Source organism: Moschus berezovskii, chromosome 17 (genome assembly GCF_049115385.1).
Source record: "Moschus berezovskii isolate FMDL1 chromosome 17, NW_MosBer_1.0, whole genome shotgun sequence".
Taxonomy (NCBI): Eukaryota; Metazoa; Chordata; class Mammalia; order Artiodactyla; family Moschidae; genus Moschus; species Moschus berezovskii.
This window is the reverse complement of record NC_142476.1, coordinates 40,703,949-40,729,528: the sequence shown is the minus strand read 5'-3', so window position 1 is coordinate 40,729,528 and position 25,580 is coordinate 40,703,949. Positions and strand designations below refer to the sequence as shown.

General features: G+C 61.6%; 2 protein-coding genes across 4 annotated transcripts in view; both read right to left on the bottom strand.

The window, feature by feature from the left end:
- Positions 1–813: 813 nt before the first annotated feature.
- Positions 814–13,213, bottom strand: LOC129551400 (tyrosine-protein phosphatase non-receptor type 11-like). Its single transcript, XM_055419308.2, has 14 exons — positions 13,180–13,213; positions 7,254–7,376; positions 6,029–6,226; positions 5,143–5,329; positions 4,948–5,067; positions 4,633–4,746; positions 4,384–4,480; positions 4,091–4,170; positions 3,603–3,758; positions 3,262–3,393; positions 2,419–2,573; positions 2,245–2,312; positions 1,796–2,114; positions 814–1,622 (listed from the first exon to the last, which is right to left on the bottom strand). The coding sequence occupies exons 1-14, from the start codon at positions 13,191–13,193 to the stop codon at positions 1,568–1,570; spliced, it is 1,818 nt and encodes a 605-aa protein (XP_055275283.2). The 5' UTR covers positions 13,194–13,213; the 3' UTR covers positions 814–1,567.
- Positions 13,214–14,848: 1,635 nt separating this feature from the next.
- Positions 14,849–25,580, bottom strand: part of AGRN (agrin) — a 32,403-nt gene continuing 21,671 nt past the window's right edge. The window contains exons 13-36 of one of the 3 annotated variants that reach the window (XM_055419306.2): positions 25,160–25,276; positions 24,914–25,078; positions 24,629–24,772; positions 24,398–24,522; positions 24,199–24,304; positions 23,774–24,106; positions 23,557–23,694; positions 22,972–23,099; positions 22,721–22,835; positions 22,523–22,642; positions 21,984–22,115; positions 21,674–21,866; positions 21,350–21,565; positions 20,629–20,858; positions 20,406–20,540; positions 20,212–20,308; positions 19,942–20,106; positions 19,719–19,830; positions 19,148–19,264; positions 18,801–18,993; positions 18,635–18,722; positions 17,235–17,459; positions 16,666–16,769; positions 14,849–16,292 (exon numbers count right to left, since the gene is read on the bottom strand). In XM_055419306.2, coding sequence (XP_055275281.2) covers positions 16,135–16,292; positions 16,666–16,769; positions 17,235–17,459; positions 18,635–18,722; positions 18,801–18,993; positions 19,148–19,264; positions 19,719–19,830; positions 19,942–20,106; positions 20,212–20,308; positions 20,406–20,540; positions 20,629–20,858; positions 21,350–21,565; positions 21,674–21,866; positions 21,984–22,115; positions 22,523–22,642; positions 22,721–22,835; positions 22,972–23,099; positions 23,557–23,694; positions 23,774–24,106; positions 24,199–24,304; positions 24,398–24,522; positions 24,629–24,772; positions 24,914–25,078; positions 25,160–25,276 — 3,656 coding nt within the window. In that variant the 3' untranslated portion in view covers positions 14,849–16,134. Of the gene's footprint in view, positions 16,293–16,665; positions 16,770–17,234; positions 17,460–18,634; positions 18,723–18,800; positions 18,994–19,147; positions 19,265–19,718; positions 19,831–19,941; positions 20,107–20,211; positions 20,309–20,405; positions 20,541–20,628; positions 20,859–21,349; positions 21,566–21,673; positions 21,867–21,983; positions 22,332–22,522; positions 22,643–22,720; positions 22,836–22,971; positions 23,100–23,556; positions 23,695–23,773; positions 24,107–24,198; positions 24,305–24,397; positions 24,523–24,628; positions 24,773–24,913; positions 25,079–25,159; positions 25,277–25,580 lie in introns of all 3 variants that reach the window. The other 2 variants (XM_055419305.2, XM_055419304.2) reach the window with 2 other exon arrangements.

Here is a 25,580-nt window from a genome sequence, read left to right as displayed (position 1 = left end):
ATTGATAAGGGATCCTCACCCTCTGTGTTCTTTCCTGTACCATTAAGTCCCTCTCTCCAGAAAAGTTCAGTCTGCCCCTTCCACAAAGACTCTGAATCCAAAGGACACCTCCTGGACTGGACTCCCAGCAGCCCCTAGCATGTGTGACCCAAGTTCTAGGGGGTCCAACTCCAGTCCTGCCTGGGCTGTGAATGGGCTGGAGCAGTTCTGGGCTTGGCTGCCTCCCGGGGCTGTGAGGCTGCCTGAGGGAGACAGGGAGGGCCGGGAGCACCTGGGGCTGGGGGTACCAGGATGGGGCCTTGGCCTGGTCCAGAGTCCTCCTTCCCACCCCACTGTGGTCGCAACAGGCTGCAACCCCCAAACGTCATGGGCCCACAGCCCTGCCCAGAGTCCTGAGTGGAGGGCTACAGGACCTCACGACCCCTGGGAACCGAGGCTCAAGGGTGCACAGAAGCAGAGGTGGTGACAACCAGCGTGTCCTGATGTCTACAGGCCTCGGGTTCCTCCAGCAGAGGAGGGCCAGACCTGGCTGATGAAGGGAGCATCCTGGGGGAGGGGCGGGAGTCCTGCCACCCCACCCCTCCTCCACCCAGTACTGCTATCGGTTCAGGAATCCTGCACCGCCAGGCTGGCATGACGAAGAGAGGCCAAGCCGGTTCTGGCTTGCATAGGTCTCAGCCTCCTCATTCCTCACCCCGAAGTCCAGGACTTCCTGCTCCAACCAGCTGTGCCTCTGGCTCAGAAAGACCCTGGGGAATTGGGCCCAGTCATGGGGACCCACAGGTACCTTTCTCCAAGCCCCAGCAAAGATGCAGAACTGAGAAGGCATTTTACTGAGGAGACCAGAAAGTCACAGGGCCATCCATAATGGGAGGGTGCCAGTGTGGACCACAAGCCAGTGACATCGACCGTCACAAACGAGTCATGCTCTCATGGAGCCTCGCCTTCCTCGCTGTGGTCAGATGAGCACGTCACATATTCCCTCATTTAACAAGCACTATTTACGCATGACTGCAATGTGACAGTCTGGGTTAGGTCTGGATGTGGCAGGACTGAGCCACTGCCAGGCCACAGCCTAGACCACCGCTGTAGGCAGGGCTGAGAAGCAACTCTGAAGGGGCGGGGGCACTCAGAAAGCAGGGAGGTCAGAAATGCTGGTGAACAAACTGGCACTCACTTGCTGGTCTCATGTCCCACATACAGATTGACCCTCAGACATATAGCACACATATGTCTTCACCACAAAGTGCAGGTGGTCACTGGTGGCCTCCCAAACTGAGTCAAATCTCAGCCCTTCAGCTCTGCCTTCCCTCCTCCAGGAGGGCCAGGGCCACTGGATCTGCCCGCCCCTCACCATTTCTGGGCGTGCAGACCTGGTCAGGGAGAGTCTGAGGGGCAGACCTGGGACCCCAACCCCATCCCCTCCCCAACTCCGCGGCGCTCAGGGCTGGGCGCCTGTCTGCACAATCCTAAACAGTCCTTTGGAGGAACGCGGAGGCCGGCCTTGCTGGTCTCCCGCCTTCTTGCACGGCTCCAGCCTCACTCGGGGCACGCGCTCGAGGGGCTCTCACGGCTCTAGGTCCTTCAGGTTCTCATACTCGTGGAGGGAGGCCTCCCGGGTCCTGCGGGCGGAGATAGAGTTCGACTGGGGCCCACCTGCGATCCCGCCCCCTCGCCCCGGTCACGCCCCCAAGCCCGGGCCACGCCCCCGAGGCCTTCCTGTTCCCCGCCCCTCGTCCCCTGCTGCCGTCCCGGCTGGGACTCTGCCCTCCACAGTCCCTGATGCTCCACTCACGCCGCCGGCGCCCGGGACGGCGCGGGTCCGGGGCTACAGCCGCGGTCGGCGGGCGAGACGCCCAGGTTCAGCGAGCCGCGCTCCTCCGGCCGCTCGCGCTGAGGGGAGGGGCCCCTGGTCACCATGGTGATGCCAGCGCAGGCTCCGCCCCGGCCCGGCCCCGCCCCCACAGGCTCGCGGAGGCGCAGCTGTTCGCCCTGGATGTACCGCTGCAGCGCCAGGTACACGAACTTGTACTGCGCCTCGGTCTGCACCATCCCCGAGCGCTGCCGCCGCACCAGTTGGATCGTCTTGGGGACGTCGATGTCGCAGTCTAACCCTGGAGAGGAGCGTGCTCAGGGAGGAGCTGGGCCGGCAGGGAGAAGGTGTGATGGCTAGATGCAATGGGCGGGGCCGACAAACGCAGGGGGCGGGGCTACGTGGGGCGGGGCCTGCCTGGGGCGGCTCACCCTGCCTGCGAATGACGTCCATCAGGATGTCAATCACAATGATGGTGCCAGTGCGTCCGATGCCAGCGCTGTTGGGACGGACCAAGGAGGCCTGTGGCCAGTTGACAGGACAGAGCCGTGGCCCCTTCCCCGGTCGCACCTGTACCGCTGGCCCCGCCCCACCCCCGGTCGCACCTGCAATGGACTACCATGGGTCCGGCCCCCGGCATGCTGCTCTGGGCCCGGTTCACCTCGTCCAGGAAGCTAAGGACGCCGGTGGGCTCTGCCGGGACGCCGTGGTCCGGCCAACTGAAGTACTGGTAGTGCTTCACTGGGTGCGGCGTCTCCTCCTGGGTAGGGTGGGCTGGTGAGTGCCAGCTGGGAGGTCTGGGCTGTCCCAAGCGCCTCGGGCTGCTGTGACCCTTGGTTTGGAGGGGCATAGGGACTGAACCGGGGAAAGACAGGGCGTGGCCCAGCGGGGTTTGCCAGAAGGAGTGACCAGCAGGGCCCAAACAGAGCGAGAGGGAGTGGGAGGAAAAGACGGGATTCAGGGCTCGGAGGACCCGCAGATGGCCCCAGGCAGCTCGGGTCCCTGGGGAAAGGAAGAAAAACGGTCCTGGGGAGGAGCAGCTTCCAGGAAGTGAATTCTATCTAAGAAGGGCCAAATGCAGAGGCTTGCAGGAGCCCCGGTGGTTATCAAAGGGAACTGGCCAGGAGGGAAATGTGCCTGGGAGAGGAACAGGCACCAAAGGCATACAAAGAAGGCCGAAGGTACTGAGACGCCCAGGGAGGAACTGGAAGGAGAGGCCTATATGGGTGTGAGGCCACCCTGGAGCCAGACAGCTGGGTTGAGAACTTGCCTGACTGGGATCACTGTCCAGCAGGGCCCAGGCCAGGACTTTGCCCACTGGGTTGAGCGATGTGGAAGCCACCAAAGCCAGTGGGGTTGGGTGGAGGCTGGGCCAGCCCAGCTCAGACCTGGGGACTTCCCGAGCACGTCACCCTGGTCCTGAGGCTCCCGAGGCTCTTCAGGCTCACCTGGTCTGGCCTCCACACCTGCAGTTCCCGCACACAGTAGCCCTGGGCCCAGTGTTCAGCCATGTTGCACACATGCAGGTGGCTGTACTCTTGGCTGCCGTGCAGCTCTGGCCAGTATCGGAAACACTTGTTCTGGGGGGTGGGGGCATGGCATTAGCCATGCTGGAAGGCCACCAGCACCCATGCCCCTCCTCCCTGCAGGGCACACACGGGGTCTCTCCAGGGCCCTCGCTGTGCCCCAGCAGCTCTAAGACTGAAGAAGCAAAGATGGGCCAGCACCGACACAGGTCCAGTGGGGCCCACGGCAGGAGGAGGGGAGGAACATGAGCAGGAGCTCCTACCCGGCCTCTCTCCACCTCCCTGGTGGTCATGACGATGACATGTGTGTTCTCTTGGTGCACCATGGCCCAGAAAGCAGCCACTGTAGTTGGTAGACAGCCCTGGGTGGCGATGTACACCTTCCCCAGTCCACGGCCTGGCTTCTCCTCTGGGTCACTCTGAAAGAATGTGGGGTCAGCTGCCTGCTGTTTCCAGGAATTAAAGTGCCAGAGGACCAATTCAAGTTGATGCAAATGATATGCAAAGTAGCACAAGTGGCTCACACACAGTCCACGGAGGGTGGGAGGGGCTTAGGACCAATATTTAATCCAGCAGATTCTGGTTTGGCCCCTCTGAGGATCCAGTGTAGACTGCTGCACCCTCCCTGAGTATCTATTGTCTTTCCAAAGTCCACAGACCACTCCAGGAGCTCCAGGCTCATTATTATGGGGAATGGAGTGACCAGGGTTTGATTCATGTAGGACACAGGTGCAGCAGGCCAAGTACCTACCCTGATGTAGTTGGCGTTGATGTAGTCAGCTCTAGGCACTCCGTCATCCACATCATGAAGGATGACACGAGTGGTATCAACTGAGAAGGGAAGATGTGGCTCAGGTCTCCAGGGAAGTGGGATCCCCGCTTACCTGTGGTGAGCAGAGGCAGAGGACGAAGGGGCAAGAGAGGGCATCACACCAGTGGTGGAGAATGACCCCTGCCTCCACCCCCCAGGACCCCTCTGCCAGATGGGCCCTGCACTTGGTGGGTGAGGACCTGGTCCCCATGTGACCCCAGCCCCAGCCTCACAGGGAAGGATGTTCTTGTATCGATTCTTGGGCTTGTTCTCCGGCCTCTGGCCTTCCTTCCGGGGGTACAGGAGCCGGCATTCCTGCTGCTGCAGCATCTGGAGGAGTGGGGCTTTAGCCTGTGGCCCTGACCTTTCCCCAGAGCCCTCAACACCCGCCATACATGCCCTGACCCACACCCCTCTGCTGGCCCTTGCCGCAGCCCAGAGGATGGGAGTCTGAGAGGGGGCAGTGGGCAGCAAGCTGACACCTCGAACTCCTCCCAGAAGCCCTGCTTGGCCTTCTCGCTGGCATCCGTGGCCTCGCTGAGCTCCTGCACACGGCTCTCAATGCTTGCAGCGCTGATTCTTGTGGCCTTGAGGGGCTGGCAGGTAGAGGCTAGAGTCCAAGCTTAGCAAGGCCCGGTGGACCCCAGAGCACCCTGGCCCCCACACCCTTGCCTTCAGCCACCCTGCCCCAGCACTGCCTGGTGCCCTTTTTCCCTGGTGGGGCTATGCCAGAGCCCATTGTCCCCCAGTGGGAGAAGCTCACTCAGACCCCAAGGCTCAGGTGCCTGGGGACATACCTGCCGGAGATGCACCACAACCCCTGACCTCTCCACCAAGGGGTTCTTCCTGTAGCGCTCCACCAGATCTCCAAGGGTGTCAAACTGCTCACCACCTCCCACGTCGTACTTCCCATCTGGCTGTAGGGTGGCAGTGAGGGCCTGGTGGCTACCCCCTCCCCAAGCCACACCCCCAACCCCACCCCCGCCTCTTACCTGGAAGTGGATCATGATGTGGGTGACGCGCTGCTGGCGGTCTGCCCTGTCCAGCTGCTGCGTGAGCACTGACAGCACAAAGTCCCCAGGTTTGCTCTGACTCTCCCGAACCAGGAAGCTGCCTGGACGCCCTTTCTCCATCAGCAGCTTCTCAGCCTCCTTCCCAGACAGATGCCCATGATACCACCTGGCCCAGGGCAGCACACGTGAGAAAGGAGGAGGCCCTGGACTGGCCAGGTGAGGGGCACAGACCCACGAGTAGCTGAAGTCTCTGAGGCATAGACACCAAGAGAGACACACACACACCCAGACCTCGTGGGCCCGGGCAGCACCCATACCCAGGCCAACCTGGGTCAGCCCTTCCCACCTCTCGGACCCTTCTGCAAGCCTCCTCCAAACCTCCTCCAACCCAGAAAGTGGCAGGAGGCAGGACCCGCAGGCCCTGCAGGGCCCCAGGGTGGCCACCAGGTGGCAGCCTAGTCCTCAGCAAGGAGGGGGCCAGGCCGTCTCCCCAGGCCAGCCCCACCCGGCTTCCTCAGCAGGTGCAGCTGGCTCAGGCCTCCGCAGTGCAGCCAGGGAAACCGAGGCAGGGAGACCTGCTCTCCCCAGGTCACCGCCAGGCAGGCAGAGGGGAGGCCGGCTGCAGCTCTTCCACAGGCACCCCTCTGTGGCTGGTGCCTGGGACCTGGAGAACCGAGGCCAAATCCCCTGAGGGGGGAGTGCTTTATGCTCCCTCAGCTCTGCCACAATGGTGCCCAAGCCTGACCTTGAGTCCTAGGGGCAGAAGAAATCCAGAGACCGTGCCCATAGACCCCTGCCCCTCGGACCCTTGCACACACACAAGCGCAGACACAGATGTCGGCCAGATGCAGATGCAGCCGCTCACCGTTCCGACGTGGGGTCCTGGCAGCCCAGAGGGTGCCGGAGCTCCACAGGGGCCCCGCCACGCTCTCGAAGCAGCCCCCCATGCTGGCCTGTGTAGTGCTGCACCAGCTCGGCTAGCGTCGCGAACTTCTCCCCTCCATACAGATCGTAGTAGTCACCTGTGTTCTGGATCTTGATGTGAGTAACCTCATCGTGGCGCCTGGAAGGGCCAGGGCACCAGCCACCATCAGGGCCACTGTTCCCACCAACCACCCTCCTTCCCATGAGCACTCAGCTTCCCGAACAGCCCCAGGGGTGTTCTTGCCCTGAAGTCTTGGCCTCTGCCATCCCTCTGCCGGGAACAGTCACAGTCAAGGTCAGTGTCCCTCGACTGCGGCTCCCTCCCTTCTGCAGGTTCCTGCCCAGTCAGTGTCCAGGCCTCATCCTGAGTGGCGGGCACCCTGCCCCCATAGCCCCTGGGGCAGCCAGGACTGGGTTTGGCAACTACAGGCTTAACTCTCCCTTGGCTTGGTGGCCGAGGCTGGGGCAGCCTCTCAGGACAGACTCTGCCTCACCCCAGGCCACCTCCCCAGGGGCTCTGAAGGACAGGGAGCTGGACTGCTTCTCCCAGGTGCCCAGTGTGGCTGGGGAAGCCCCAGGTAAGAACAGAATGCCTGTCTCTCGGGTGAGGGAAATCCACCCTGAGGACTCAACCCACCTGCTGCCTCAGATTTAGCAGAAAACCCAGAAAAACTTGGAGTGCTTTTGGAAGACACCCCCCTCCCCAGACTCTAGACTGACCTGCCTCATGCAGGGCGGGCATGGGTCTGGCTGTCCACTCTGCTGGTCATGGCCCCTCCTGCCCATCCTCCCTACACACTGGCTCTTGCAGAGCTCTGGGCAGATATCCAGTGAGCGACATCCCCAGCAGATGGGGGTACAATTATGGCCAGTGAGGCCCCTCAGAGGGATGAGAGCATCTTGCTGACCAGGGCCCACCTCACTGAGCCATCCCTGAAGGTCTAAGTGGCCCCTCCTGCCCAGGGGCCACCTGGCCAGAACACAAGACCCTCAGATCTTGCATGTCTAGCCCCCAGCAGAGGTCCCTGCTGCTCAGAATGCTGTCCTCCCAGCCCTCTGGGAGGACTAGGGAGCCTGACCCCCTGTGGAACCCTCAACTGAGGTTATTCCCACCCCTTGAGGTCCCCTGGGGCCTCAGGCCTGTCCACCCTACACCACCCACCCACCTGACAGACAGTGTGAAGCCCCCGGGGCAGCTCTTGCTGGGTCTTGCCAAGAAGCTTCCATGCTGGCCATTGGACATGAGTAGCTGCTCAGCTTCAACTCCGCTGATGTTGGGGTGAAACCACCTGAAATGAAGAGGCAGAGCCACTGATGAGAGAGCTGGGAGATACTGGGCTGTCCTGACCACACCCACGATGCCCACTGGGGCCGCCCTGTGCCCACCCCCATCCTTGGGCTGTGCCCACAGGATCTGGGGTCTGTGGGGAAGGAGGTGAGGCTGGGAGCGTCCAGGGACATAGATGGGCAGAACCTTTCCCACAGTGGCAGGTGGGCAGGGCAGACCCCCCCTTCCCAGAAGGATACCAGCAGGAACCTCAGCTCAAGCCCTCTGCTGTCTCTCCCCAACTCAGTGCCCACCGGGCATCCCAGCTGGGCCAAAGGCACTCGAGATCCCCCATGGCCACCGCGGGGGCCCCGCCCCTCCCACCTTCTCCACCCCTCTCTGTCCTGCCACCACCCTCTCCCGAGGCACCCTAGCAGGTCTTGTCAGTCATTTGAGCAGCGCCCCTGGGAGAAGAGCACAGCCCACAGGCCCAAGTCCATCCTCCACCTGCTGCAGCCCACCAGCCTCCGCCCCTCACCACACAGGGCCATGCACCGCAGGGCCCCCCGTACCAGCTGTTCTCTCCCCCCGGGCCACACTGCGGGACTGAGACCCTCTCCCCTCACTCTTGGATGCTTATTCTGCTTCATTGTTCTTCGTAGCGCTGAAAACCGTCCTGACATACGTTACGTATTTATTGGCTTGTCTATCTCCTACAGGAGGATTTAAGTTCCACAAGGGCAGAAAACATTCTGTGCAGTGTGTACACCAGGGTATAAAACAGAGCCTGGGTACTAACAAACATACGTGAATTCAGAAGTGAATGATTAATGAACCTAAGGTGGCTGGTGGGTGGTGAGTGAGCTGGGCCGGGTGGCTGGCAGGAGCAGGTCAGGAAGGCCAGAGAGTCATCATTTATTCTGCTGGGGGTCCAGGCTGGGGGTCCAACCCTGCTCTCTCCTGCTGCTGCCCTGGGACCACCCTTCACAGTCACCCCTATTGAGATGGGGGGACAGGTCAGGGGGCCATCATCAGGGCTGCACAGGTGCCCACTGCTGAGATCATAACTGTTGTTTTCTTTACCTGGGTGGCTTCTTTTGACCAGTTAGGGCAAGAATTTCTGGGCTGGGGATTAAATCTACTTGTGTGGTAACCCCAGAGCATCTCAGGGCAGGGGCCTGGCTTGACCCCCCAGCGGGACTCTAACACAGTAACTGGACTTCCACCGGCAACAGTGAGTCTCCCATAGAGGTACAAAGGTCACTGCAGGAGGGTCTCGCGCCCTCTGGTTCAGAGGTGTGTGTCCCTGGTTCACTGCACAGATGACACACAGTGTCCAGGGTAGCCCTACCTCCAGTGGGACACCAGGGCCCCTAACTCCAATTCTGCCACCTGCCACCTCCAGGCCCCACCCAGCTGTTCGCTGTCATAACCTGGGCACAGGTGAGGCAGGGGCTGATGTGCCCTGGACAGACCCTATCCTGTCCTGTCCTTGCAGATGACCCCAGACCATCCTGCTCCATTGAGATCTTCCTGGAATGGGAATCAGTTCACGCCTCTTCCAGGTACTCCTGCCCCTCCCTCTGCCCCGTCCTGTGCTCCATTTGCCCCTGCTTTCAGCTGCTTCCTTACTCCTCCAACAAGTCATCTGTGCTCAGTCTATACCTCACCATCTGATGCTCAGCCCAGGGCAGGTGTGGGGTGTGCAGGTGAATGGATCAAAATTCAGCACAACCATAATCCCAGTTCCTGGGTCACAGTGGCCACATTTCACTGCTGAAAGCCATGTGTGGCCAGTGGAGGCTGTTGACTGCATGTGGGAAAGAATCATTTCCACCATCACAGAAAGGATGGTCCTGCACTGGTCCACACTGCTGAGTCCCCACAGGACAATTTCCCTGGGCTCTCAGGGTCTCCTCCAGCCTCCTGGGGCTGGTGGTCAGGTCTCCTCCAGAAGCATAAACTCCACTTGGGAGTTCCCCACACTCTCCTGGTTCCCCACCTCACCTGGCCTGGGTCCCCTTCCTCCTCCTGACTCCATGGTGTTGGAACCTCCCCACTGTGCCCTCCATATGTCTTCACATCCACACACCAGGGATCTAGCCCCACCTGGGATCTGAGCTTCAAGCTCACAGACACAACCCTTTCCAGCATCTCTGTCTGAAAAGGTAACAGCATCTCTATCTTGACATTTGCAAGATTCAAAAGTCCTGACAAGGCCCCTGAGGCCCTGTTCCACACAGTCCTCAGTTAGTGAAGAGAGTCACTGCCTGACATTGCCCAGTTCCCTGCCCTCAACACCCCAGCACTCTCCCAACGCTGCACCCTCTTGTCCTGACTTCCAAACAACCCAGACCCAGACCCAACCACTTCTCCCACTCCCCTGGGACCAGTGCCCACTGGCTCTTGCCTGGACTGCAGTATTGATTTCAGACCCCATCTGTGACCCCTGGCTGAGCCATGGCAGACAGACAGGTTCTCAGAAAACACACATCAGAGCCACGTAAGCCTTGTCAGTGGCCCTGTGTGGCTTTCAGGATGCTTGCACACCTCAAGGACCGCCCCCCACCCCCACTGGAAAGCACCCTCCCATCCCTTTGTTCATCTCTCTGTTCTCCAACCTCACCCCTCATCTGGCCACCTCTGGCTGGTCCTGCAGGCCATGGCTCACACTCCCTCTCTGTTCATTTCCTGAGAGACACACCCCAGCCCCCACCCTGCAGCACTGCAGCTGCATTTCTGCCCCTCCTTCCATGCGTGACAGCTGCAACAGCAAGCAGGCAGGTGTTTACAGGCTTCTGAGCTTACCTGTCCCCCAACCCCTGCCATGTCTTCACCATCAGATGTGAACCACAGGGAGGGCAGGCTCCGTTCTGACCTCCATGGCTCCCCAGGGTCCACATTCTGAGAGGTTCTGAGAGGCCCAGAAGCTCAGGTGACCTGCCCGGGGCCACCCAGAACTCCCATTCAGCTCTCCCTGGGGGAGGGAGGTATCCTGCCAGCCAGTCATTTCCTGGGCATGTTTTGGGGCTGGGGTCTCGAGCTCCCTCCCATGCTGGCTCTAGAGGGGCAGTTTTTGTTGAGTAGTCCAGCAGGTGAGGCTGCAAGGGAACGTTTCCTGGGCTAGGAGCTGCCACAAGATGAGTTCTAGGGCCAGTCACAGATGACCAGGCCAGGCTGCCAGGAAAAGGGTGAAGGCCTCCTGCTGCCAGAGACACTGCAGTGTGGAGGTGGTGGGGGGAATGGAACCAGAGGAATGTTTCTGACCCCCATCCTGGGACCACCAACTCTGCTGAAACACATCCTATCCCAGATGCCCCACCCCAGGCCCCAGACGCCTCCGACTCCAGTCTGAGATGGGTGATGCCCAGAGTGTGGGGGTAAGGGTAGAAGGGGCACCCAAGCCACAGAGCAGGGAGAAGGATGCACTGTCCTTTCGGGGGCTTTTGCTCATGCTTTCTGTCCCTCTGTCCTCCCCACAAGCTGCCCGTCTGTCAGGTGGAAATCCCCAGAGCGGGGCATCCTGAGCGGTCACAGCAGCTCACACCGCTGCCTGCCTGCAACCCCAGGCTGAGGCAGGCTTCACACCCGCCACCAGGTTGAGAGGTAGAGTCAGGTGTCCAGCAGGTTGGTGCAGCCACGGCCCTGGCTGCGGGTGGGAGGAGGTGGGAAGCTGCAAGTCCCATTTCCAATCTCCATACTAGGGTCACTTCTGTGCCGAAGGGCTCCCTGCTCTGTGGCAGGTCAGTGACTCAGTTCTGCCCTTGTCACATGGTCAGGCATGTCCGGGAGAGGGGCAGGTGGGGTGGGCAGGATACACTGGGCTCCCCACAGAGTCAAACAGCTTGGGCCCTTCAAGGTCCAACTGAGTCTGGTCGGTGCTCAGGAGTCCAAGAACAGTCCAGCCTGAACCCATTGGCCAGTGTCTGGTCCAGTGTTCTGTGTGGCCTTGGTGTCTCATCAGTAGACAGGACACCCTGGGACCCTGGGAATTCCATGAATGGCCTGTGGACATGCTATATACACGGTACCTGCAGGAAAGACACTGTTGGGATGATGGGAGATACACAGAACAGAGCGGAGGGCCCCAGGCTGGAACTCCAGGGCTGAGGACCACAGAGCACAGTTAGTGTTTGTCTCCATCTCCCTACCCCAGCCCCTCCTGGTCCCTGTTTATGCAGGCCTGTCCTGTCTATGCAGAACTGAATTAACCAGAGACATGCTTTCCTCTCCAACCTGGAGCACAGGGGGAACTCGAGGGGGCTCAGTAGCCCCCCATAGGACCCAGCTCCCTCCCAAGCACCAATATCAACACATCAAACTCAGTGCTAGACAAGACCTGAGCCCAGCCCTGCCCACAGCCAGAGTCCCAGGGTGAGTGGTGCTGAGTGTGATGCCCGTTGACCCACAAACCACAGGGCAACGGGAAGGGGCCACTGGGTGGGAGCAAGCAGGAGGGGGGTTGTGTTTCGCTTGGGATTTGGTTGGGCCTGCCCAGGTCTGATAGGGCTGTGGGCAGTGACCCAGGGGTCAGAGGAGTGACAGTCCAGATGGTCATCACAGGGTGGGGCGGGAGGGTTGGCAAGGGCAGGCAGAGCCCCACCCGGGGCTTTCCCAGGCTGACCCAGGGTCACATGAACATGACACAGACATGACCTTTTCTGAGCACCAGAACTTGCCTGGGGGACCAAGAAATGAGGCTTAGGGGAGCCTGAGGGTCATTCCAAACAGATCCCAAATGCCCTCCTCCCTGAGCTCCAGCTGGATGTTACATCTTGGAACCACAGGACTCTAGGCTGACAGGCTCTTGGAGATCAACTCACTTCCACTGTTCCTGAGTCTTAGAGGGCCATTGGCCCTGCCAGAGACCACCTTGCCAGGCCCACCACACCCCCTGTAGGGATTCTGGGGCCCTCATCACTGAGGCACTGCCCTAGACACGCAGATCAGATCTTGTCCAGCCCCTCACTGATCTAGGGAGTCATTTGGGGTGTTAGGGCAACCCCTCGTGTGACCTCCAGCCTCACCCAGCCCCAGAGAGAGGTGTTCTGGATGCACCAAGTGCTAGGAAGTGGTGACAGGCGTCTCACACCTGTGTGGCTCCCCACTGACATCCATATCCAGCTAGAGTCTGAGTTCACATGCGTGTGTGCACAACCAGGGAGTGGGGATCTGGTAGAAAGGGCAGGAAGTGCCCCTTCCTGCACATGCCCCACCTTTCCTCTTCATGGGGGCAGAGCTGCGTCCTGTCCCAGGTTGCACACACACCATTGCCAGGGATCTTGCCCCTAAACCTGGCCCTTAGGAGAGACTGGGAAGGGATAAGCCTACCTTGCAGGTCAAGGGGCTTCCAGGATGCACCCAGTCCTGAAACTGGGGAAGGGCAGACCCTCAGGTGAAAAACATCTCTGGTGGCCAAAAGAAAGGCAAGGAGTCCAGAAGAGTGAGAGAGAGAGGATCTGTCAGTGACTTGACACCTGCTGTCCACTCTAGGCTCCAGCGGCTGCCATGCAAGAGCACCATCCATTCCCTAGGGTCAGGGAACCTCTGACCTCCACCCGGGCCCAGCCCCAGATTGAAAGAGTCCTTTCCACCGGCCAAAGTGAAGCTAGGCCTCACTGTCCCGGGGCCCAGGCATCTGGCCCTGGCTGTGGCGATGTCACAGGTCACAGGTGGAGATGACATGTCAGAAGGTCAGGCCTGGGGGCCACAGGTCAGGAGCAGACTTCCCGGGTCGCATCTCTCCCGCACCCCCTGTCCGCACCCGTCGGCCCGAAGCGCATGTGGTGGGGTCCAGCGTCAGGCCACCGGGGTGCCAGGCTCACCTGCGCGAGGTCATGTCTGCTGGGCTCCAGCTCTCTGGCCGCTCTGAGGGGGCCCCGCCTACCCAGAGGATCCGCCCATCATATCCCCGCCCACCGGGACACGCCCCGCCCGAGGAGCCACGCCCATCGAGAGGTCCTGCCCCCTCCATATCTCCCTTAAAGGAGCCGAGCCCTCAGGTTTCGCTGCCTTGCTGGCAGTTTGGGTTAATAGCACCAGTTCCTAAGGTCTCTCCGAGCTTCAGGACAAGGAGTTCACGCCATATTATGGGCTCAGAGGGTGCAGGCGCCAGGTGGCCCTGGCCGGAGCTGCACGGAAAGTGATTAATTATGGGTCCTGCTCTTTGGGTGCTTTCCTTCCAAGAACCTTTCTGGCTGCGCCTCTGTCCTGAGGGAGGAAGGGTTGCACTCTCCACAACCTGGAGGGAGGGGCTGGGAGCTAGAGAAGCGGGCGGAACAGGCCCCACCCGCCCTGTGTCCCGGAGAGGACCCCAAAGGGACGGAGGTGGGAGCCCACCTGATATCTGGGTCCTTTCCTCTTACCCAGTCCTAAGTTGGGCTGCTAAGTTCCGTTCTAAGTTCCCTTCTCTCCACCTCTGCCACTCTTCTTAGGCAATGCTGACACCTCTCTGACCGTGGGGCCTTTACTCCTGCTACAGATGCCCCTGCCAGGTCCGATTGTCCCCACTGGCCAATCGCGTGGGGGCTCCACCCTTCCTTGCCTGAGCTCCTAGCTTTGGGATCCCCATTAGGAGCCTCAGCGCCTGCCCAGCACCCCAGCCCCTCTCCCTCTCAGGAGTGGTACACCACACATGGCTTGGAAACTTCCGCAGCTTGCAACCCCGACCCCAAATCCCCACCCTGAGCTCTTCCTCCTCATGCTCCCAACAACTTTGAAGGCCCAGCACCCTCAGCACTGGTTGCCCTGAAAGCCCCTCCTGGAAGCATCAGCTCCCAGAGCACCCGTTCCTGGTCCTCCCGGCATGGAGGTCTCCTCTCCTCTCATTCAGCACCAAGGAGAGTCACCTACTCCCCAGTGTGCTTGGCCTCAGCCCAGACTCCCCTCCCCCTGGTAACACACGGCCTCGTGGATTCCATTCAGGTGGCCTCAGCTCCTCAAACCTAGCCACTCCAGATGCTGCAGGAAGCCCCCCCCGCAAGGTGCTTCAGCACCTCAGTCAGTGTCTTCTCCACCCCATGTCCAGCCCAGAACAGGCCCACCCCATCCCCACCCACCAGTGTCACCCCCACCCCATCTTGACTCCCCCACAGACCCCCTTTACCCTTAGTATAGCCAACCTGCTGTCCTCATAGCTCCTCTTCCCACCCTGTGCTCACAGACACACAGACATAGGCAGATATGTGTGCAAATATGCACACACATGCACACATGGCAGGACCTGCCATCCCTAAGGAGGCTACCTGGGGTGCAGGCCTCATGGATCCACCTGGCCAGCCCCATGCACAATAGTGTGTGCACTCACTGCACAGGGTCTCCTTGCCAAAAGCAGCCCCCAACCCAGCACGCTTCCTTCATCCAGAGCCACCTAAAGAAGGTTGAAGCCTGCACGCCACCGTGAAGCTGAGCATCATGGCGCTCTCAGGACAGAAGCCAGCCAAGTGGGAGAGTGTAGGGCCAGGCGGGGCTGAGGAGGGTGGCATTGGTGTGGATACACATAAGCACCTGTTGAAAGTGTTCAGACTTTATTTCACGGTGATTGACACAGACACAGGTTGGAGTTAGTAACAGGACATATAAGGCTCCTCCAGCCTCTGAGTCTGACAGCACAGGCCTGGCTGTGAGAGAGGCTGTGGGAGGGTTGGGGTTGCCACCCCCACCATGAGAGGTGTGGATGGCTGGGGGGACGGGACCAGATGAGACCTAACATTGCAGTTTAAGGCATTTCTGGCTTCGCAGCCATCTCTGCCACCCCTGCACCTGCCCCTTGGCCTTGGTAAGACACCCAGTCTACTCCTGGTCACTTCTGGATAAGGACAACCACTCCTCACCCCAGAACCGGACAGAAGGTTTTCTATGTGGTGTCCTCAGCTGTCCTCAGGCCAGGACAGGAAAGACAACAGCCCCGCCACCCCAGGTGCCAAATAAAATCCATACATAAAGACTCCAGTTGGTGGCCATGCCTGGACATGCATCCTTGAGAGGGGATGCTCGCCAAAATCAAGCAGTCCACCATGTCACAAGTGACCCTGCTCCTTCTCAGGGCTCCTCCCGGGGACTTGGGTGGTGGGAAGGGGTCACAGCCACGTCCAGGGTGGCTGGGTGGATGGGCAGGGCCAGCCATGGGTCAGGGTGCTCTGAACAGGCCTGGGCTTGGCCTCTGCTCTCCAGTGCCCTGGGATGGGTGGGCACAACTAGAGGGAGGGGCTAGCATGGCCCCAACAATGACATTGTTTCACAGGATTGGCACATGAGGCCCAGGCTCAGCGGGCCCTGGTGAGGCTGGCCCCACCCAGCACAGGCAGGGAAGAGGGGCAGCTCAGTTGGAATCCAGAAAGGCCCCAGGCCTACACAGAGGAGGGGCCCCTCCAAACCGCACAGCGCCTTGCTGCTCTAGGGACAGGCCTCACCAGAGGGGATGTGGGCAACGTGTATATGCAAGGTCTGCCAACAGGCTGGAGAACACAGGGGCCAGCACAAGTGGACACTGTGCAGGCACAGCCTGAGAGGCCAGGACACAGTGTCCTGAGGCAGAGGGTCGCATCCCAAGGCTGCTGAGTGAGCCAAGTCCTCCATGTGCCGAGTTACCCTCCTGACCCTGAGAGTCCCTCGGCACCAAGTCCGTCTCTGCAGTTCGCCTGCCTGGTTAGGAGGGAAGCCGTGCCAGCAGTCCCTCCGGCCATCACATAGGCAAGAAAATCATATCAAAAAAGCAACAAGTTTACAAAAATAGAAAATAATTACAACAGGGTGGGCAGCAGCTGCAGCATGGCAGTGTCTCACAGGGTGGGGCAGGGCCGAAGCTCTGGTTTGGTGATGGCGTCCTCCAGCAGGTGCAGTGGGCGCTGACCCACCACCACGTCCCGCAGGCAGCCCACGAAGCCTGTGCCATAGGCTTTGGGCAGGGCCTGGCCCATGGGCAGCTTCTCCAGGCCACCTGCAGGAAGACAAAGGAAAGGCCCCCAGGCCGTGACTCAGTGATGGGCAAGTTGGGCTCTAGTAGGCAGAAAGGCTAAATGACTAGGTGAGTTACCCGACTAGGCTGGTAGTGCCCTGACTAGGCTGTCAGTGCCCTGGGGAGACCAGGTGACCAGCAGGTGTGCTCCAGCTTCCTGGCCCCACCTGCTTCTGGCTACAGCAGGGGCTAAGACAGGAGGGGAAGACCCCACCCCAACCCCAGCCCAGCCAGCCCGCCCACTGTCCTGGATGGGGCTGATACGTGCCCCTCTTATTGCCAGCCCCAGGGGGCAGAACCTGTCCTTCAGAGACTCTTGGCTGCCCCTTCCCTGGCCTCCCCCACAATCACTCACCTAGCCACAGGGCTCCATCTGTGTCCAGCTGCGTGGCACCCAGCGGGGAGGAGCCAGTCACAGGGGCCTCGTTGCCCACCTGAAGGGAACCTTCCCTCTGTTTCCTGGGGCATGGGTGGAGGGAGGCCGTCAGGGCTCCAGATCCTGACCCCCATCCCTTTCGTCCCAACACCACACCCCAGGGCCCATCACCCAGTGTCACCCTGGTGGCCTGGATAGAATGGCACCAACCCCAGGAGGGCACCTGGTAGCCAAGGGCGGGGGGACCTCCTGTGAGAAAAGCACTGTTGGAGGGGCAGCCGGACTCAGACCAGCATCCGGGCAGAGCAGGGACTCCCCTTTCCAATCAGGGGTCTCTTGGCCATCGCTGCTTCTCCTGTACTCTCTTGTCCCTCCCTCCTCATTGGCAGTGACCTCAGGTCGGGCCACTACCAGCCCTACCCACCACCCCTCCCCCCAACACACACACCAAACTCCTACCCTGGCCACAAGTGGCCAGGCATGCCCTGGCTGGGCAAGTCCAGACACCACCCGCTGCTATTCTTGGTGGCCCCGGGCTCCCTGCTGACCTGTGTGCCCTGACCCGCAACCAGCGGTTGGTATTGACGGGTACGGTGGAGCGCAGCACCACGGGCTGGGAGCCCAGGTCGTAAGCTAGCTGCAGGCGCCCGTCCACGATGGCCAGTGCGATGTAGTCAGCCCGCTCCGTGGCCTTGCCACTCCACAGCACCAGCCCCTGTGTGGCCTCCGTGCGCAGGCTCAGCTCAAAGTGGTTGCTCTGGAGTGCTTTCTCACTAGTGGGCAGAGGGCTGGTCAGGACCTCTGGGAAGGTGGTGGGGATGGGGTAGGGGAGGGAGGAAGGTGAGGGGTATGACTCCAGAGGCCATAAGGGCAGTGACGCCACCAGAGCAGCTTGGTGGGCAGGTGGTGGACATGCCCAGTGGGACGAGAGACAGATGGTGGGGCCAGGTCAGCGATTAGAGGAGCGCGTTGGACAGACAGAGGGAGGAGAGATCGACGGAGATGCTCGGAGAGATGGGAAGGCAGTGGGCAGACAGCAGGGGCCAGGGGCCACTGCTCACCTGGGACGGGCCCCGGAATCCAGAGTTTCAGGGCTTAGAAGCAGGAAAAGAGGGAGGCAGGTGAGCAGGGGGGCAGACAGGCTATAGCGCAGGGTGGGGCAGGACCCAGCAGCAGCCCTCCCCACACCCCCTCTTCACCAATGGAAGGTGGAGGAACAAACATCCATGGAGAAACACTGGCCCCACCCACTAGAGCCCTGGCAGTGACACACACGTGGGCAGACACAGAGCTGGTGGGCGTGGCCCAGGCCAGGTGCAGAGGGAAGCGCTCTGACCCGGGTGGCACGGAACAGTGACCGAGGGCCCCCGGCTGGGAGAGAGCCCTGGATGGGCCCCCACACATGTGCGTGTGTGCACATATGGGGGTGCAGGGACTCACATGCACACTGTGACACACTTGCATATGTGTGCACGCAGACGTGGGTGTGCACATGCTTACACACCGTGCTGGCGCCCTGTGGTAAGGGGCCCGGCTGCAGGGGTGGAGGGGTAGACTGGCACCCAACACGCATCTCGGAAAGGGCGATTACCTACTTCCAAGCTAGGAAGCTGAGCCCCATGCAGCGCCCCACAAAACCCCATCCTCCTCCACTGGGGAGGGAGAGTTCCGCCCTCGCCCTTGGGATGTGCTGCCAGGAGGGAGAGGAGCAGAGGACCAGGAAATGGACTACTGGTGAGAGTGGAGGTGGGGCTACTTACGCTGGGATCTCATTGGTCAGTTCGCTTGGAAACAAAGAGACAGAGACAGTGAGAAAGAAGGAGGGTGGAAGAGGGACAGAGGTGGGCTCAGAGCAGGGGCAGGTGTGGAGTGTCACGCATATGGTCCTGTACAGCTGGGCAGATGGGACACAGGACTGAGGGGTGCCTAGCTCCAGGAGACGTACTACCTCTCGGTCACAGCGTTGAGGTACTCAATGTAGGTCCGTCCATCAAAGGCCAGTGCGTCCAGGTCCCCAGCTGACTTCTCAATCAAGCCTGAAGACAGCGAGGTGAGCGCAGCCCCTGGCAGGCTCCCTCCCATGTCCAGCCTCGGCCCACGTGGGCAGCACTCACCCTTCTCACAGTGCAGCCCTGAGAAGCCCGCAGGACACAGGCACTCATAGGAAGCCTCGCGGGGAAGACAGGAAGCCCCATGGAGGCAAGGCTGACCCTTGGCCTGGGTACAAGGGTGGTCTGCAAAGGACGAGACGTCCACAGCCCGGACCACGTGCTCACGGGTCAGCAGTTGGCGGCCGTTCAGGGAGACCTGGAGGGTGGGGTGTGACAGCTTCTGTCCTGTGTCCTCCGGCCCAGAGGACAGAGGCCCCCTCTGGTATGGGCCCTTCCTTGAGACTGTACCAGGGCATCGCTGCCCACCCCCGACCCTGGGCTCCCCAGGCCCCCACCCCTGCCGTACATACCAGCTGGATGGCTCCATCAAAGCCAGAGGACACGGCGGCTGCTCTGGCCAGCTTGCTGAAGTCAGGGGCCCCCCCAACAAAGAGCGGCTCCTTTAGGTTGAGAACGGTGTGTGGCACCTGTGGGGAGGTGCAGGGTAAGGGGCGGTGAAGCCTACCCACCAGCAGGAACAGGATGCGAGCCCCAGACCAGGGCCCGCCCGCCTGTGGTGACCCACCCCACGCCCTCCAGCATGGTGGAGGCAGTTAATCACACAGATGTGGCCGTGATGTGGGGGCTTAGTGGGGAAGGAGCTACTCTAGGGGCAGAGGTGGCAGAAGATGGATGAGCAGGATGAGAAGAGACGGTACCTTGCGGGATTTCTGACATCCGAAGAGCGAGCGGGGTGGGGGTTGCAGAGCAAGGGCCAGAGAGCAGTGGGAGCAGAGAGGAGGCACAGACAGAGGCCCAGGACAGAGGGGAGAAAAAACAGTCCGGTGAGCGCCAGCTGTGGGGCGGGGGCTGTACGCCTCCCAGGAGGAGGAGGGAGGCAGGGAGCGGGGGGAGGGGGTGGCCCAGGAGACACTGACTCACCGGGGACTCCCCCAGCACGCGGGGCCCATCGCCAACCCGCATGGCTCCTTTGCGTCCATTTCGCTCCAGGGAGACCCTGGTCCAGGCACCCAGGGCCACCGGCTCCTTGCTCCTGGAGAACAGGAGTCATGAACAGACTGTGGGCTCTGACAGTCTACCTGCCAGGGGCCCCAGAAACACTGAGCACAGGCCCAGTTCAGCCCCCTGCAGCCCCCCCACCCACCTGATGACTGCTGCCCCCTTGCCCAGGTCGTAGCGGAACTCCAGGAGGCCATTGTGCAGCGCCAGGGACACAAAGTCGCCCTTGCCATCTGTCTTCTGTCCATTATAGAGGAGCAGGCCGCTGGGGCTCCGAGCCAGGAACACCACCTCCAGTGCCATCTTCTCCCTGGGGCCATGGGAGGACAGGCGGGTGACCTGATGCCCCTCACTTCACAGCTGGATGGGGGTTGGGAGGTGCTTCTTCCCCTCTTCCACCTCTCTGCCCACTGACCCCAGGTCCCGCTCAAAGGTGTGCAGGCCTTTCAGCTCCAGGTAGGAGAAGCTGCTGAAATCAGCCAGGAAGGGCTGGTTGTCCTCCGGTTCTGAGACTGTGAAGACAGGAGAGGGTCACACAGGGTTCTAAGCTTTGATTCCTGGAGCCCCCTCACCTCCCACCCTCCCCGCCCTGAGCACCGCTGCCCCCACCTGTCTGGCAGAGGCTGCCCTCCCGGCCATGGGGGCACTCGCACTTGGCCTCTCCCTGGGGCAGCATGCGGCAGGGGGCTGCTCCATGGCAGGGGTTCGGCTGACAAGGGTCCTTCTCGTCGGCACAGGTCGGGCCTGGATGGAGTCAGGATGGGTTCCAGGAGACCTGAGCCGTGCCCACAGATACACAGCCCCCCAGCACCCAGCCCTGTCTTGCCCTCACCAAAGCGGCCCGGTGGGCACTGACAGTGGAACCTGCCTGCCTCCAGGGCCTGGCACGGGGCCCCTCCGAGGCAGGGGCTAGGCAGACAGGGGTGGTCCCCGCACTCGCCCACTCTGGAGCTTTGAGTCGCAGACTCTGGCCAGCTGCTCAGCTCCAGCCTCTGATTGTTGACGTCCAGCAAGCGGATACAACCCCTAAGACCGACGCTGACAGAGGTCCGCTCTAGCACCCTGCCACCAAGATGAGGGGCAGGGGTCAGAGACCAGAGGCATTCTCTCTCACGGCCAACCATGACACTGGAGTTCCTCATGCAGTCAACCATGACACTGGAGTTCCTCATGCAGTCGGGACCACGAGTCTGGCTGCTCCCCATGCCCACCCCCTACCCTGGTGCTCACAAGATGGGCAGTCCCACAAACAGGACAGAATCAGGAGGGGGCTGGGCTGAGAGTCAAGGCGTGGGACTAAAGATCAAGGCCAGCCCAGCCCCTCCTTGGTGGTCACACTGCAGCTGGGTCCTCAGGATCAGGACAGAGTCAGGATCACTGTCAAGGGTTGGGGCTGATGCCAGTGTCACAGCGATCGTCCATGCCCATCCTTCCACCCCTGTGTTATCCCACAGGGAGCGTGGACCTACTGGATGCCACCCTCAAGAGTTGAGGATCAGAGCCAAGGTTGGGGGGTCTCTGGTTGGGGACACTCCACCCTCCTCCATGCTCACGTGGAAGCCTGATCCTCAGGAACGCCACCCACGAAAAGGTCAGTGTCCAGGTTGAGACCGTCAGTGCCACTGGGGCTCTGGCCCAGAACAGGAGTCTCACCGTCCACGGAGAGAGTGCCTTGGCGCCAGTGCCGAGACAGCTCCAGGCGATGCCACCGGCCGGGCTGCACAGGCACGGAGCTGGTCAGCACCGCCGGCCCTGAGCCTGTGTCGAACCTGGGGCAGGAGCAGGTGCTCAGGACAGCCAAACGGAGCCAGGACCACTGCCTGGCCCTGGCCCCCGCCCCTCACCCTCATCCCTGACCCCCACCACCCACCACCCACCTGAACTGCACACGGCCTCCCAGCAGCGCCAGTCCCAGGAAGTCCTTGCCCCGGGCATTGCCATTATAGAGCAGCAGCCCCTGGGGCTCCAGTGCCCGGAACTCGAGCGCCAGGCGCAGGGTGTGGTAGGCACGGAGGGTGGGAAAGGCCAGGAAGGAGTGGCCCCCGAAGGCTGGCACGGAGGGGTGCAGGGCTGCAGGAGACAGGGAGGGGCCAATGGAGGGCATGGGGGCCACAGAATCCAACATGCCCCTCACCCCACCCTGGCCCCCTCTGCCTCCCTGTCCCTCTCTGGCATGGAAGACCTTACCCTTCTCACAGACGGCACCCCCCGTGCCTGCTGGGCAGCTGCAGGTGAAGTCTGGACCGGAGCCCTGCTCCTGGCAGGTCCCCCCATGGAGGCAGGGCTGGGAGTCACAGGGCCTTCGGGGCTGCTGGGTGCCTGGGGGCAGGGGACGGCGTCCAGGCACACGACTAGGGGCAGTGGTGAGGGGCTGGCGCGTGGTCGGGGGAGGTGTGGTCCTGCTGATGGGCCGGCTTGTGTGACTGGGAAAGTGGGCCCGAGGGGTTGCAGCTGAAGGTGGCAGGCGGGCCACCGTGGTGGCTCTGGCTGTGGCTGCAGCTGGGGTGGCTCCCGTGAAGAATGCAGGAAACCAGTCTGGGGAGGGGATGCCATCAGGACCCAGAAAGGGAAGGGTTCCCAGGGCAGTGCGGGGGTTGGGGGGACAGGAAGATAGGGACAATCTGAGGGGACGGGACACCATTAAGATACACAAGAAGCAGGGGCCCCGAGGGCAGGCGGGGCACAGGGAGGGAACAAGCCATGGCAGTGCTGGACCAGGCACTCACCGAAGTCCATGAACCGCACGTGTTCCTGCAGAGGCCGCCTCACGCCCAGGGACCTGCGCCTGGACACCTGGAGCTGCCGGAGCAGGGCCCGGCCCACGTCGGACGCCCTGAAGGCTGTGGCTGGGGATGAGCAACCCTGAGTATGGTGGAGCCTAGGTTGCCCCTCCACCCCCCAGGGGGACCACGGTAGGGGCTCACTGGGGTCAAAGTGCACTTCCACAATGGCCCGGACCGAGCTGCCTGGCCCCAAGTCCCGTAGGCGGACACTTCGGAAATCCTTCTTAACGTCTGAGTTCCGGAAGAGGTCATCCAGCTATCGGTGGGGAGTGAGTTAGGCTCTGGGAGGCTGCCCAGGCTGGAGCTGGGGCCCACCCCCCAGCGCTTCTCTTGGTCAGTCCTGGAGAAAGGCTGGTGGTTTGGCAGGGCTGCAGCTCCAGCCCCACACTTACTGCGCTCTCAATGCTCCTGGCAGTCTCCCCAAACAGCTCAGACTTGGGGTCCGCCATCTCCGGCGTGTAGAACAGTTCTTGTCCCTCGACCCCCTCGAGCTCCAGCACACCCTGGAACGCCTTGGTGGCTGCAGAGGAGGGTCCAGTGAGGTCCTGCCTGGCACCTGCCTGGCTTCTGAACCAGCCATGGGCATAGGCCCCAGCAGCAAGCCACGCAGGGTGCAAGGCAGGTGGCAGTTAGTCAGATGGTCATGAGGTTAGTGGGGACCCCAGGGCAGGGGTGGCTTCGGTTACCAGGCAGACTCCTTGGAGCAGTGCCCCAGGCCAGCTTGCAATAGGAAAAACACGTTAGCCATGGGGTCCTGGGCACCCACGCGTGTGTAGGGGCAGAGAACACACATATACGTGCTTGTGCTGAATCCCCAGGACCACTGGGCACGTGTGTGCTATTAATAAAATCAGAAGACCACAAACCCTGGGTGCCCACCTGCTGGGCAGGCCTGTGGCCTGGGAGGAGAGATGGCGTCTCTAGCCGTGGCTAGGCCACGCCTCACGCTCCGCCCCAGCCCAAGGACCCCTACTCACCAGGACAGTTAGAGCCCTCTGAGTCCAGGGAGGGTGTCTTGCCATCTGAGCAGCAGCCCATAGGCGAGTTGTAGCAGGAAGCCCTTTCCATGGGTAGCCCAGGGGTCCCAGCACTGTCTCTTTCCGGGGACTCAAGTCCTGGGGAGGTACAGTCTGAGCCCAGCTGCAGTTGTAGCCCTCCTAGGCCCTGCCCCCCAGTCCCAGAGCCCATGCTCACCTCCTGAGCCAGCCCCACTGGCCTCCAAGTCACCGCTCAGCTCCTCGTCACCGCTCCCATCAGCGCTGCCAGATTCGCCGAAGGCAGAGGTGACAAGGCTGGCTGCCGGGGAGGGGGCCATGGGAGGCATGGTCAGCACTGGCCTTGCAGTGGTCCTGGGGATGCTGGCCATGGTCCAAGGTTGTGATGAGGCTTGAGAAGTGGGCTGGCTGTGGCGGGTACTGCTGGGAGCCAGGGGCAAGGCGCTGGGGGGCAGCAATGGTGCCTTGTTCAGGTCAAATGCTGAGGAAGCCACAGATGCGGATGTCAGATGGGGACCAGAAGTGATGCCTTCTGCGAGAAGAGGAGAACCCAGGTGGCAGGGTCCAGGGTCAGAGCACAGTCAGGCCTTCCTGGTCAGTCTGGGGCAGTGGGTAAGGCCTCACCCTGGCAGGGGCCGAAGCTCTGGATAGAAATCTCCAAGCCCTGGCGGCAGGCGATGGTCCTCAGTTGGCACTCATTGCCATAAGTGACTCCATCTGACCCGCAGACCTGAGGCACAGGGCAAAGATGCAGAGGGTAGGGCCTGCCCCCGCCCCCGCCCCCGCCCCACTCCTGCCACCCTCCACATTCCCCATCCCTCACCTTGGTAGCATCGGCCCCTGGACAGGTGGGTGTTGGGCACACACAGTGGGCAGAGCCAGCCTCCTCCACACAGGATGCCCCAAACTCACAAAGCATCTCAGCACAGGTGGTGGGTGGCGAAGAGTCTGGAGCACAGACACGGGAGAGTTCGCTGACTCAGGAGGCCCCATCCCTAAGACAGATCTACCCCCTAGCAGAGGGGCCTGGGGCAGTACCAGATCTGGTCCTCACCTGTTTCACAGCCAGCAGGGCCCAGAGCATGGCCATCTGGACACTGCCCACACTTGGGCCCGGCCACCCCAGGCTTACAGGAGCATAGCCCAGTCATCTGCTCACAGTCGTCCCGCACGGCGCCCCGGGGGTCACAGCTGCAGGCTGGGAGGCAGGGGGAGGAGGCTGAGGTCTATGCTGGCTTCTCCATGGGCTCTGCAGCCTGACCCAGCTCCTGTCAGGTGGGACAAGGGACACAGGGACAGGGTGGACAGGCAGGGACTGACCATGGGCCCTGTCACTCACGGGTACAGCCGCTCCGGCCGTCAGTGACGATGCCACGGAAGTTCCAGAAGCCAGGCTCACAGCGGTCACACTTGAGGCCCCCCACACCCGGGCGGCAGGAGCACTGACCTGTGACTGGGTCACAGGTGCCACCGTAGGAGCCGTGTGGGTTACATTGGCATGAGCCTGCAAGGCCAGGACAAGACAGGGTCACTCTAGTCACACGGCTCTGCTGGCTGCGGGTCAGGGCTGAGCTTGGGTACTCACTGGGGCAGCCAGCCAGGCCCACACCCCGGGCAACAGTGATGTTGTCCTGGCAGCAACCGTAGGGGGTCTGAGCGCAGTGCAGGGGAATCGCCGGTGGCAACGGGGCCAAAGTGGGGCCTGCAGGGAGGGAGAGGGGGTTTAGGTGCCAGGCAGGACTGGATGCCGAACCTGGGTGTGACCTCTCCACCTCAACCTCCCCAGCCATCACCACTCAGCCCTCCTGATGCCAATTCCCACTGGGGCCTCTGGACTGCAGCTCGGGTCACAGGTGAGAACCTCATACAACATACAAAAAAGAGAATACCTATATGCAAAGGACCAGCAATACATGAGACACCACGAATTCTGGATGTGAAGCTCTGCGTCCACGCGCACAACCAGAGCCACACTCAGATTAGTGAGCCTTTGCACGGCATCAAGA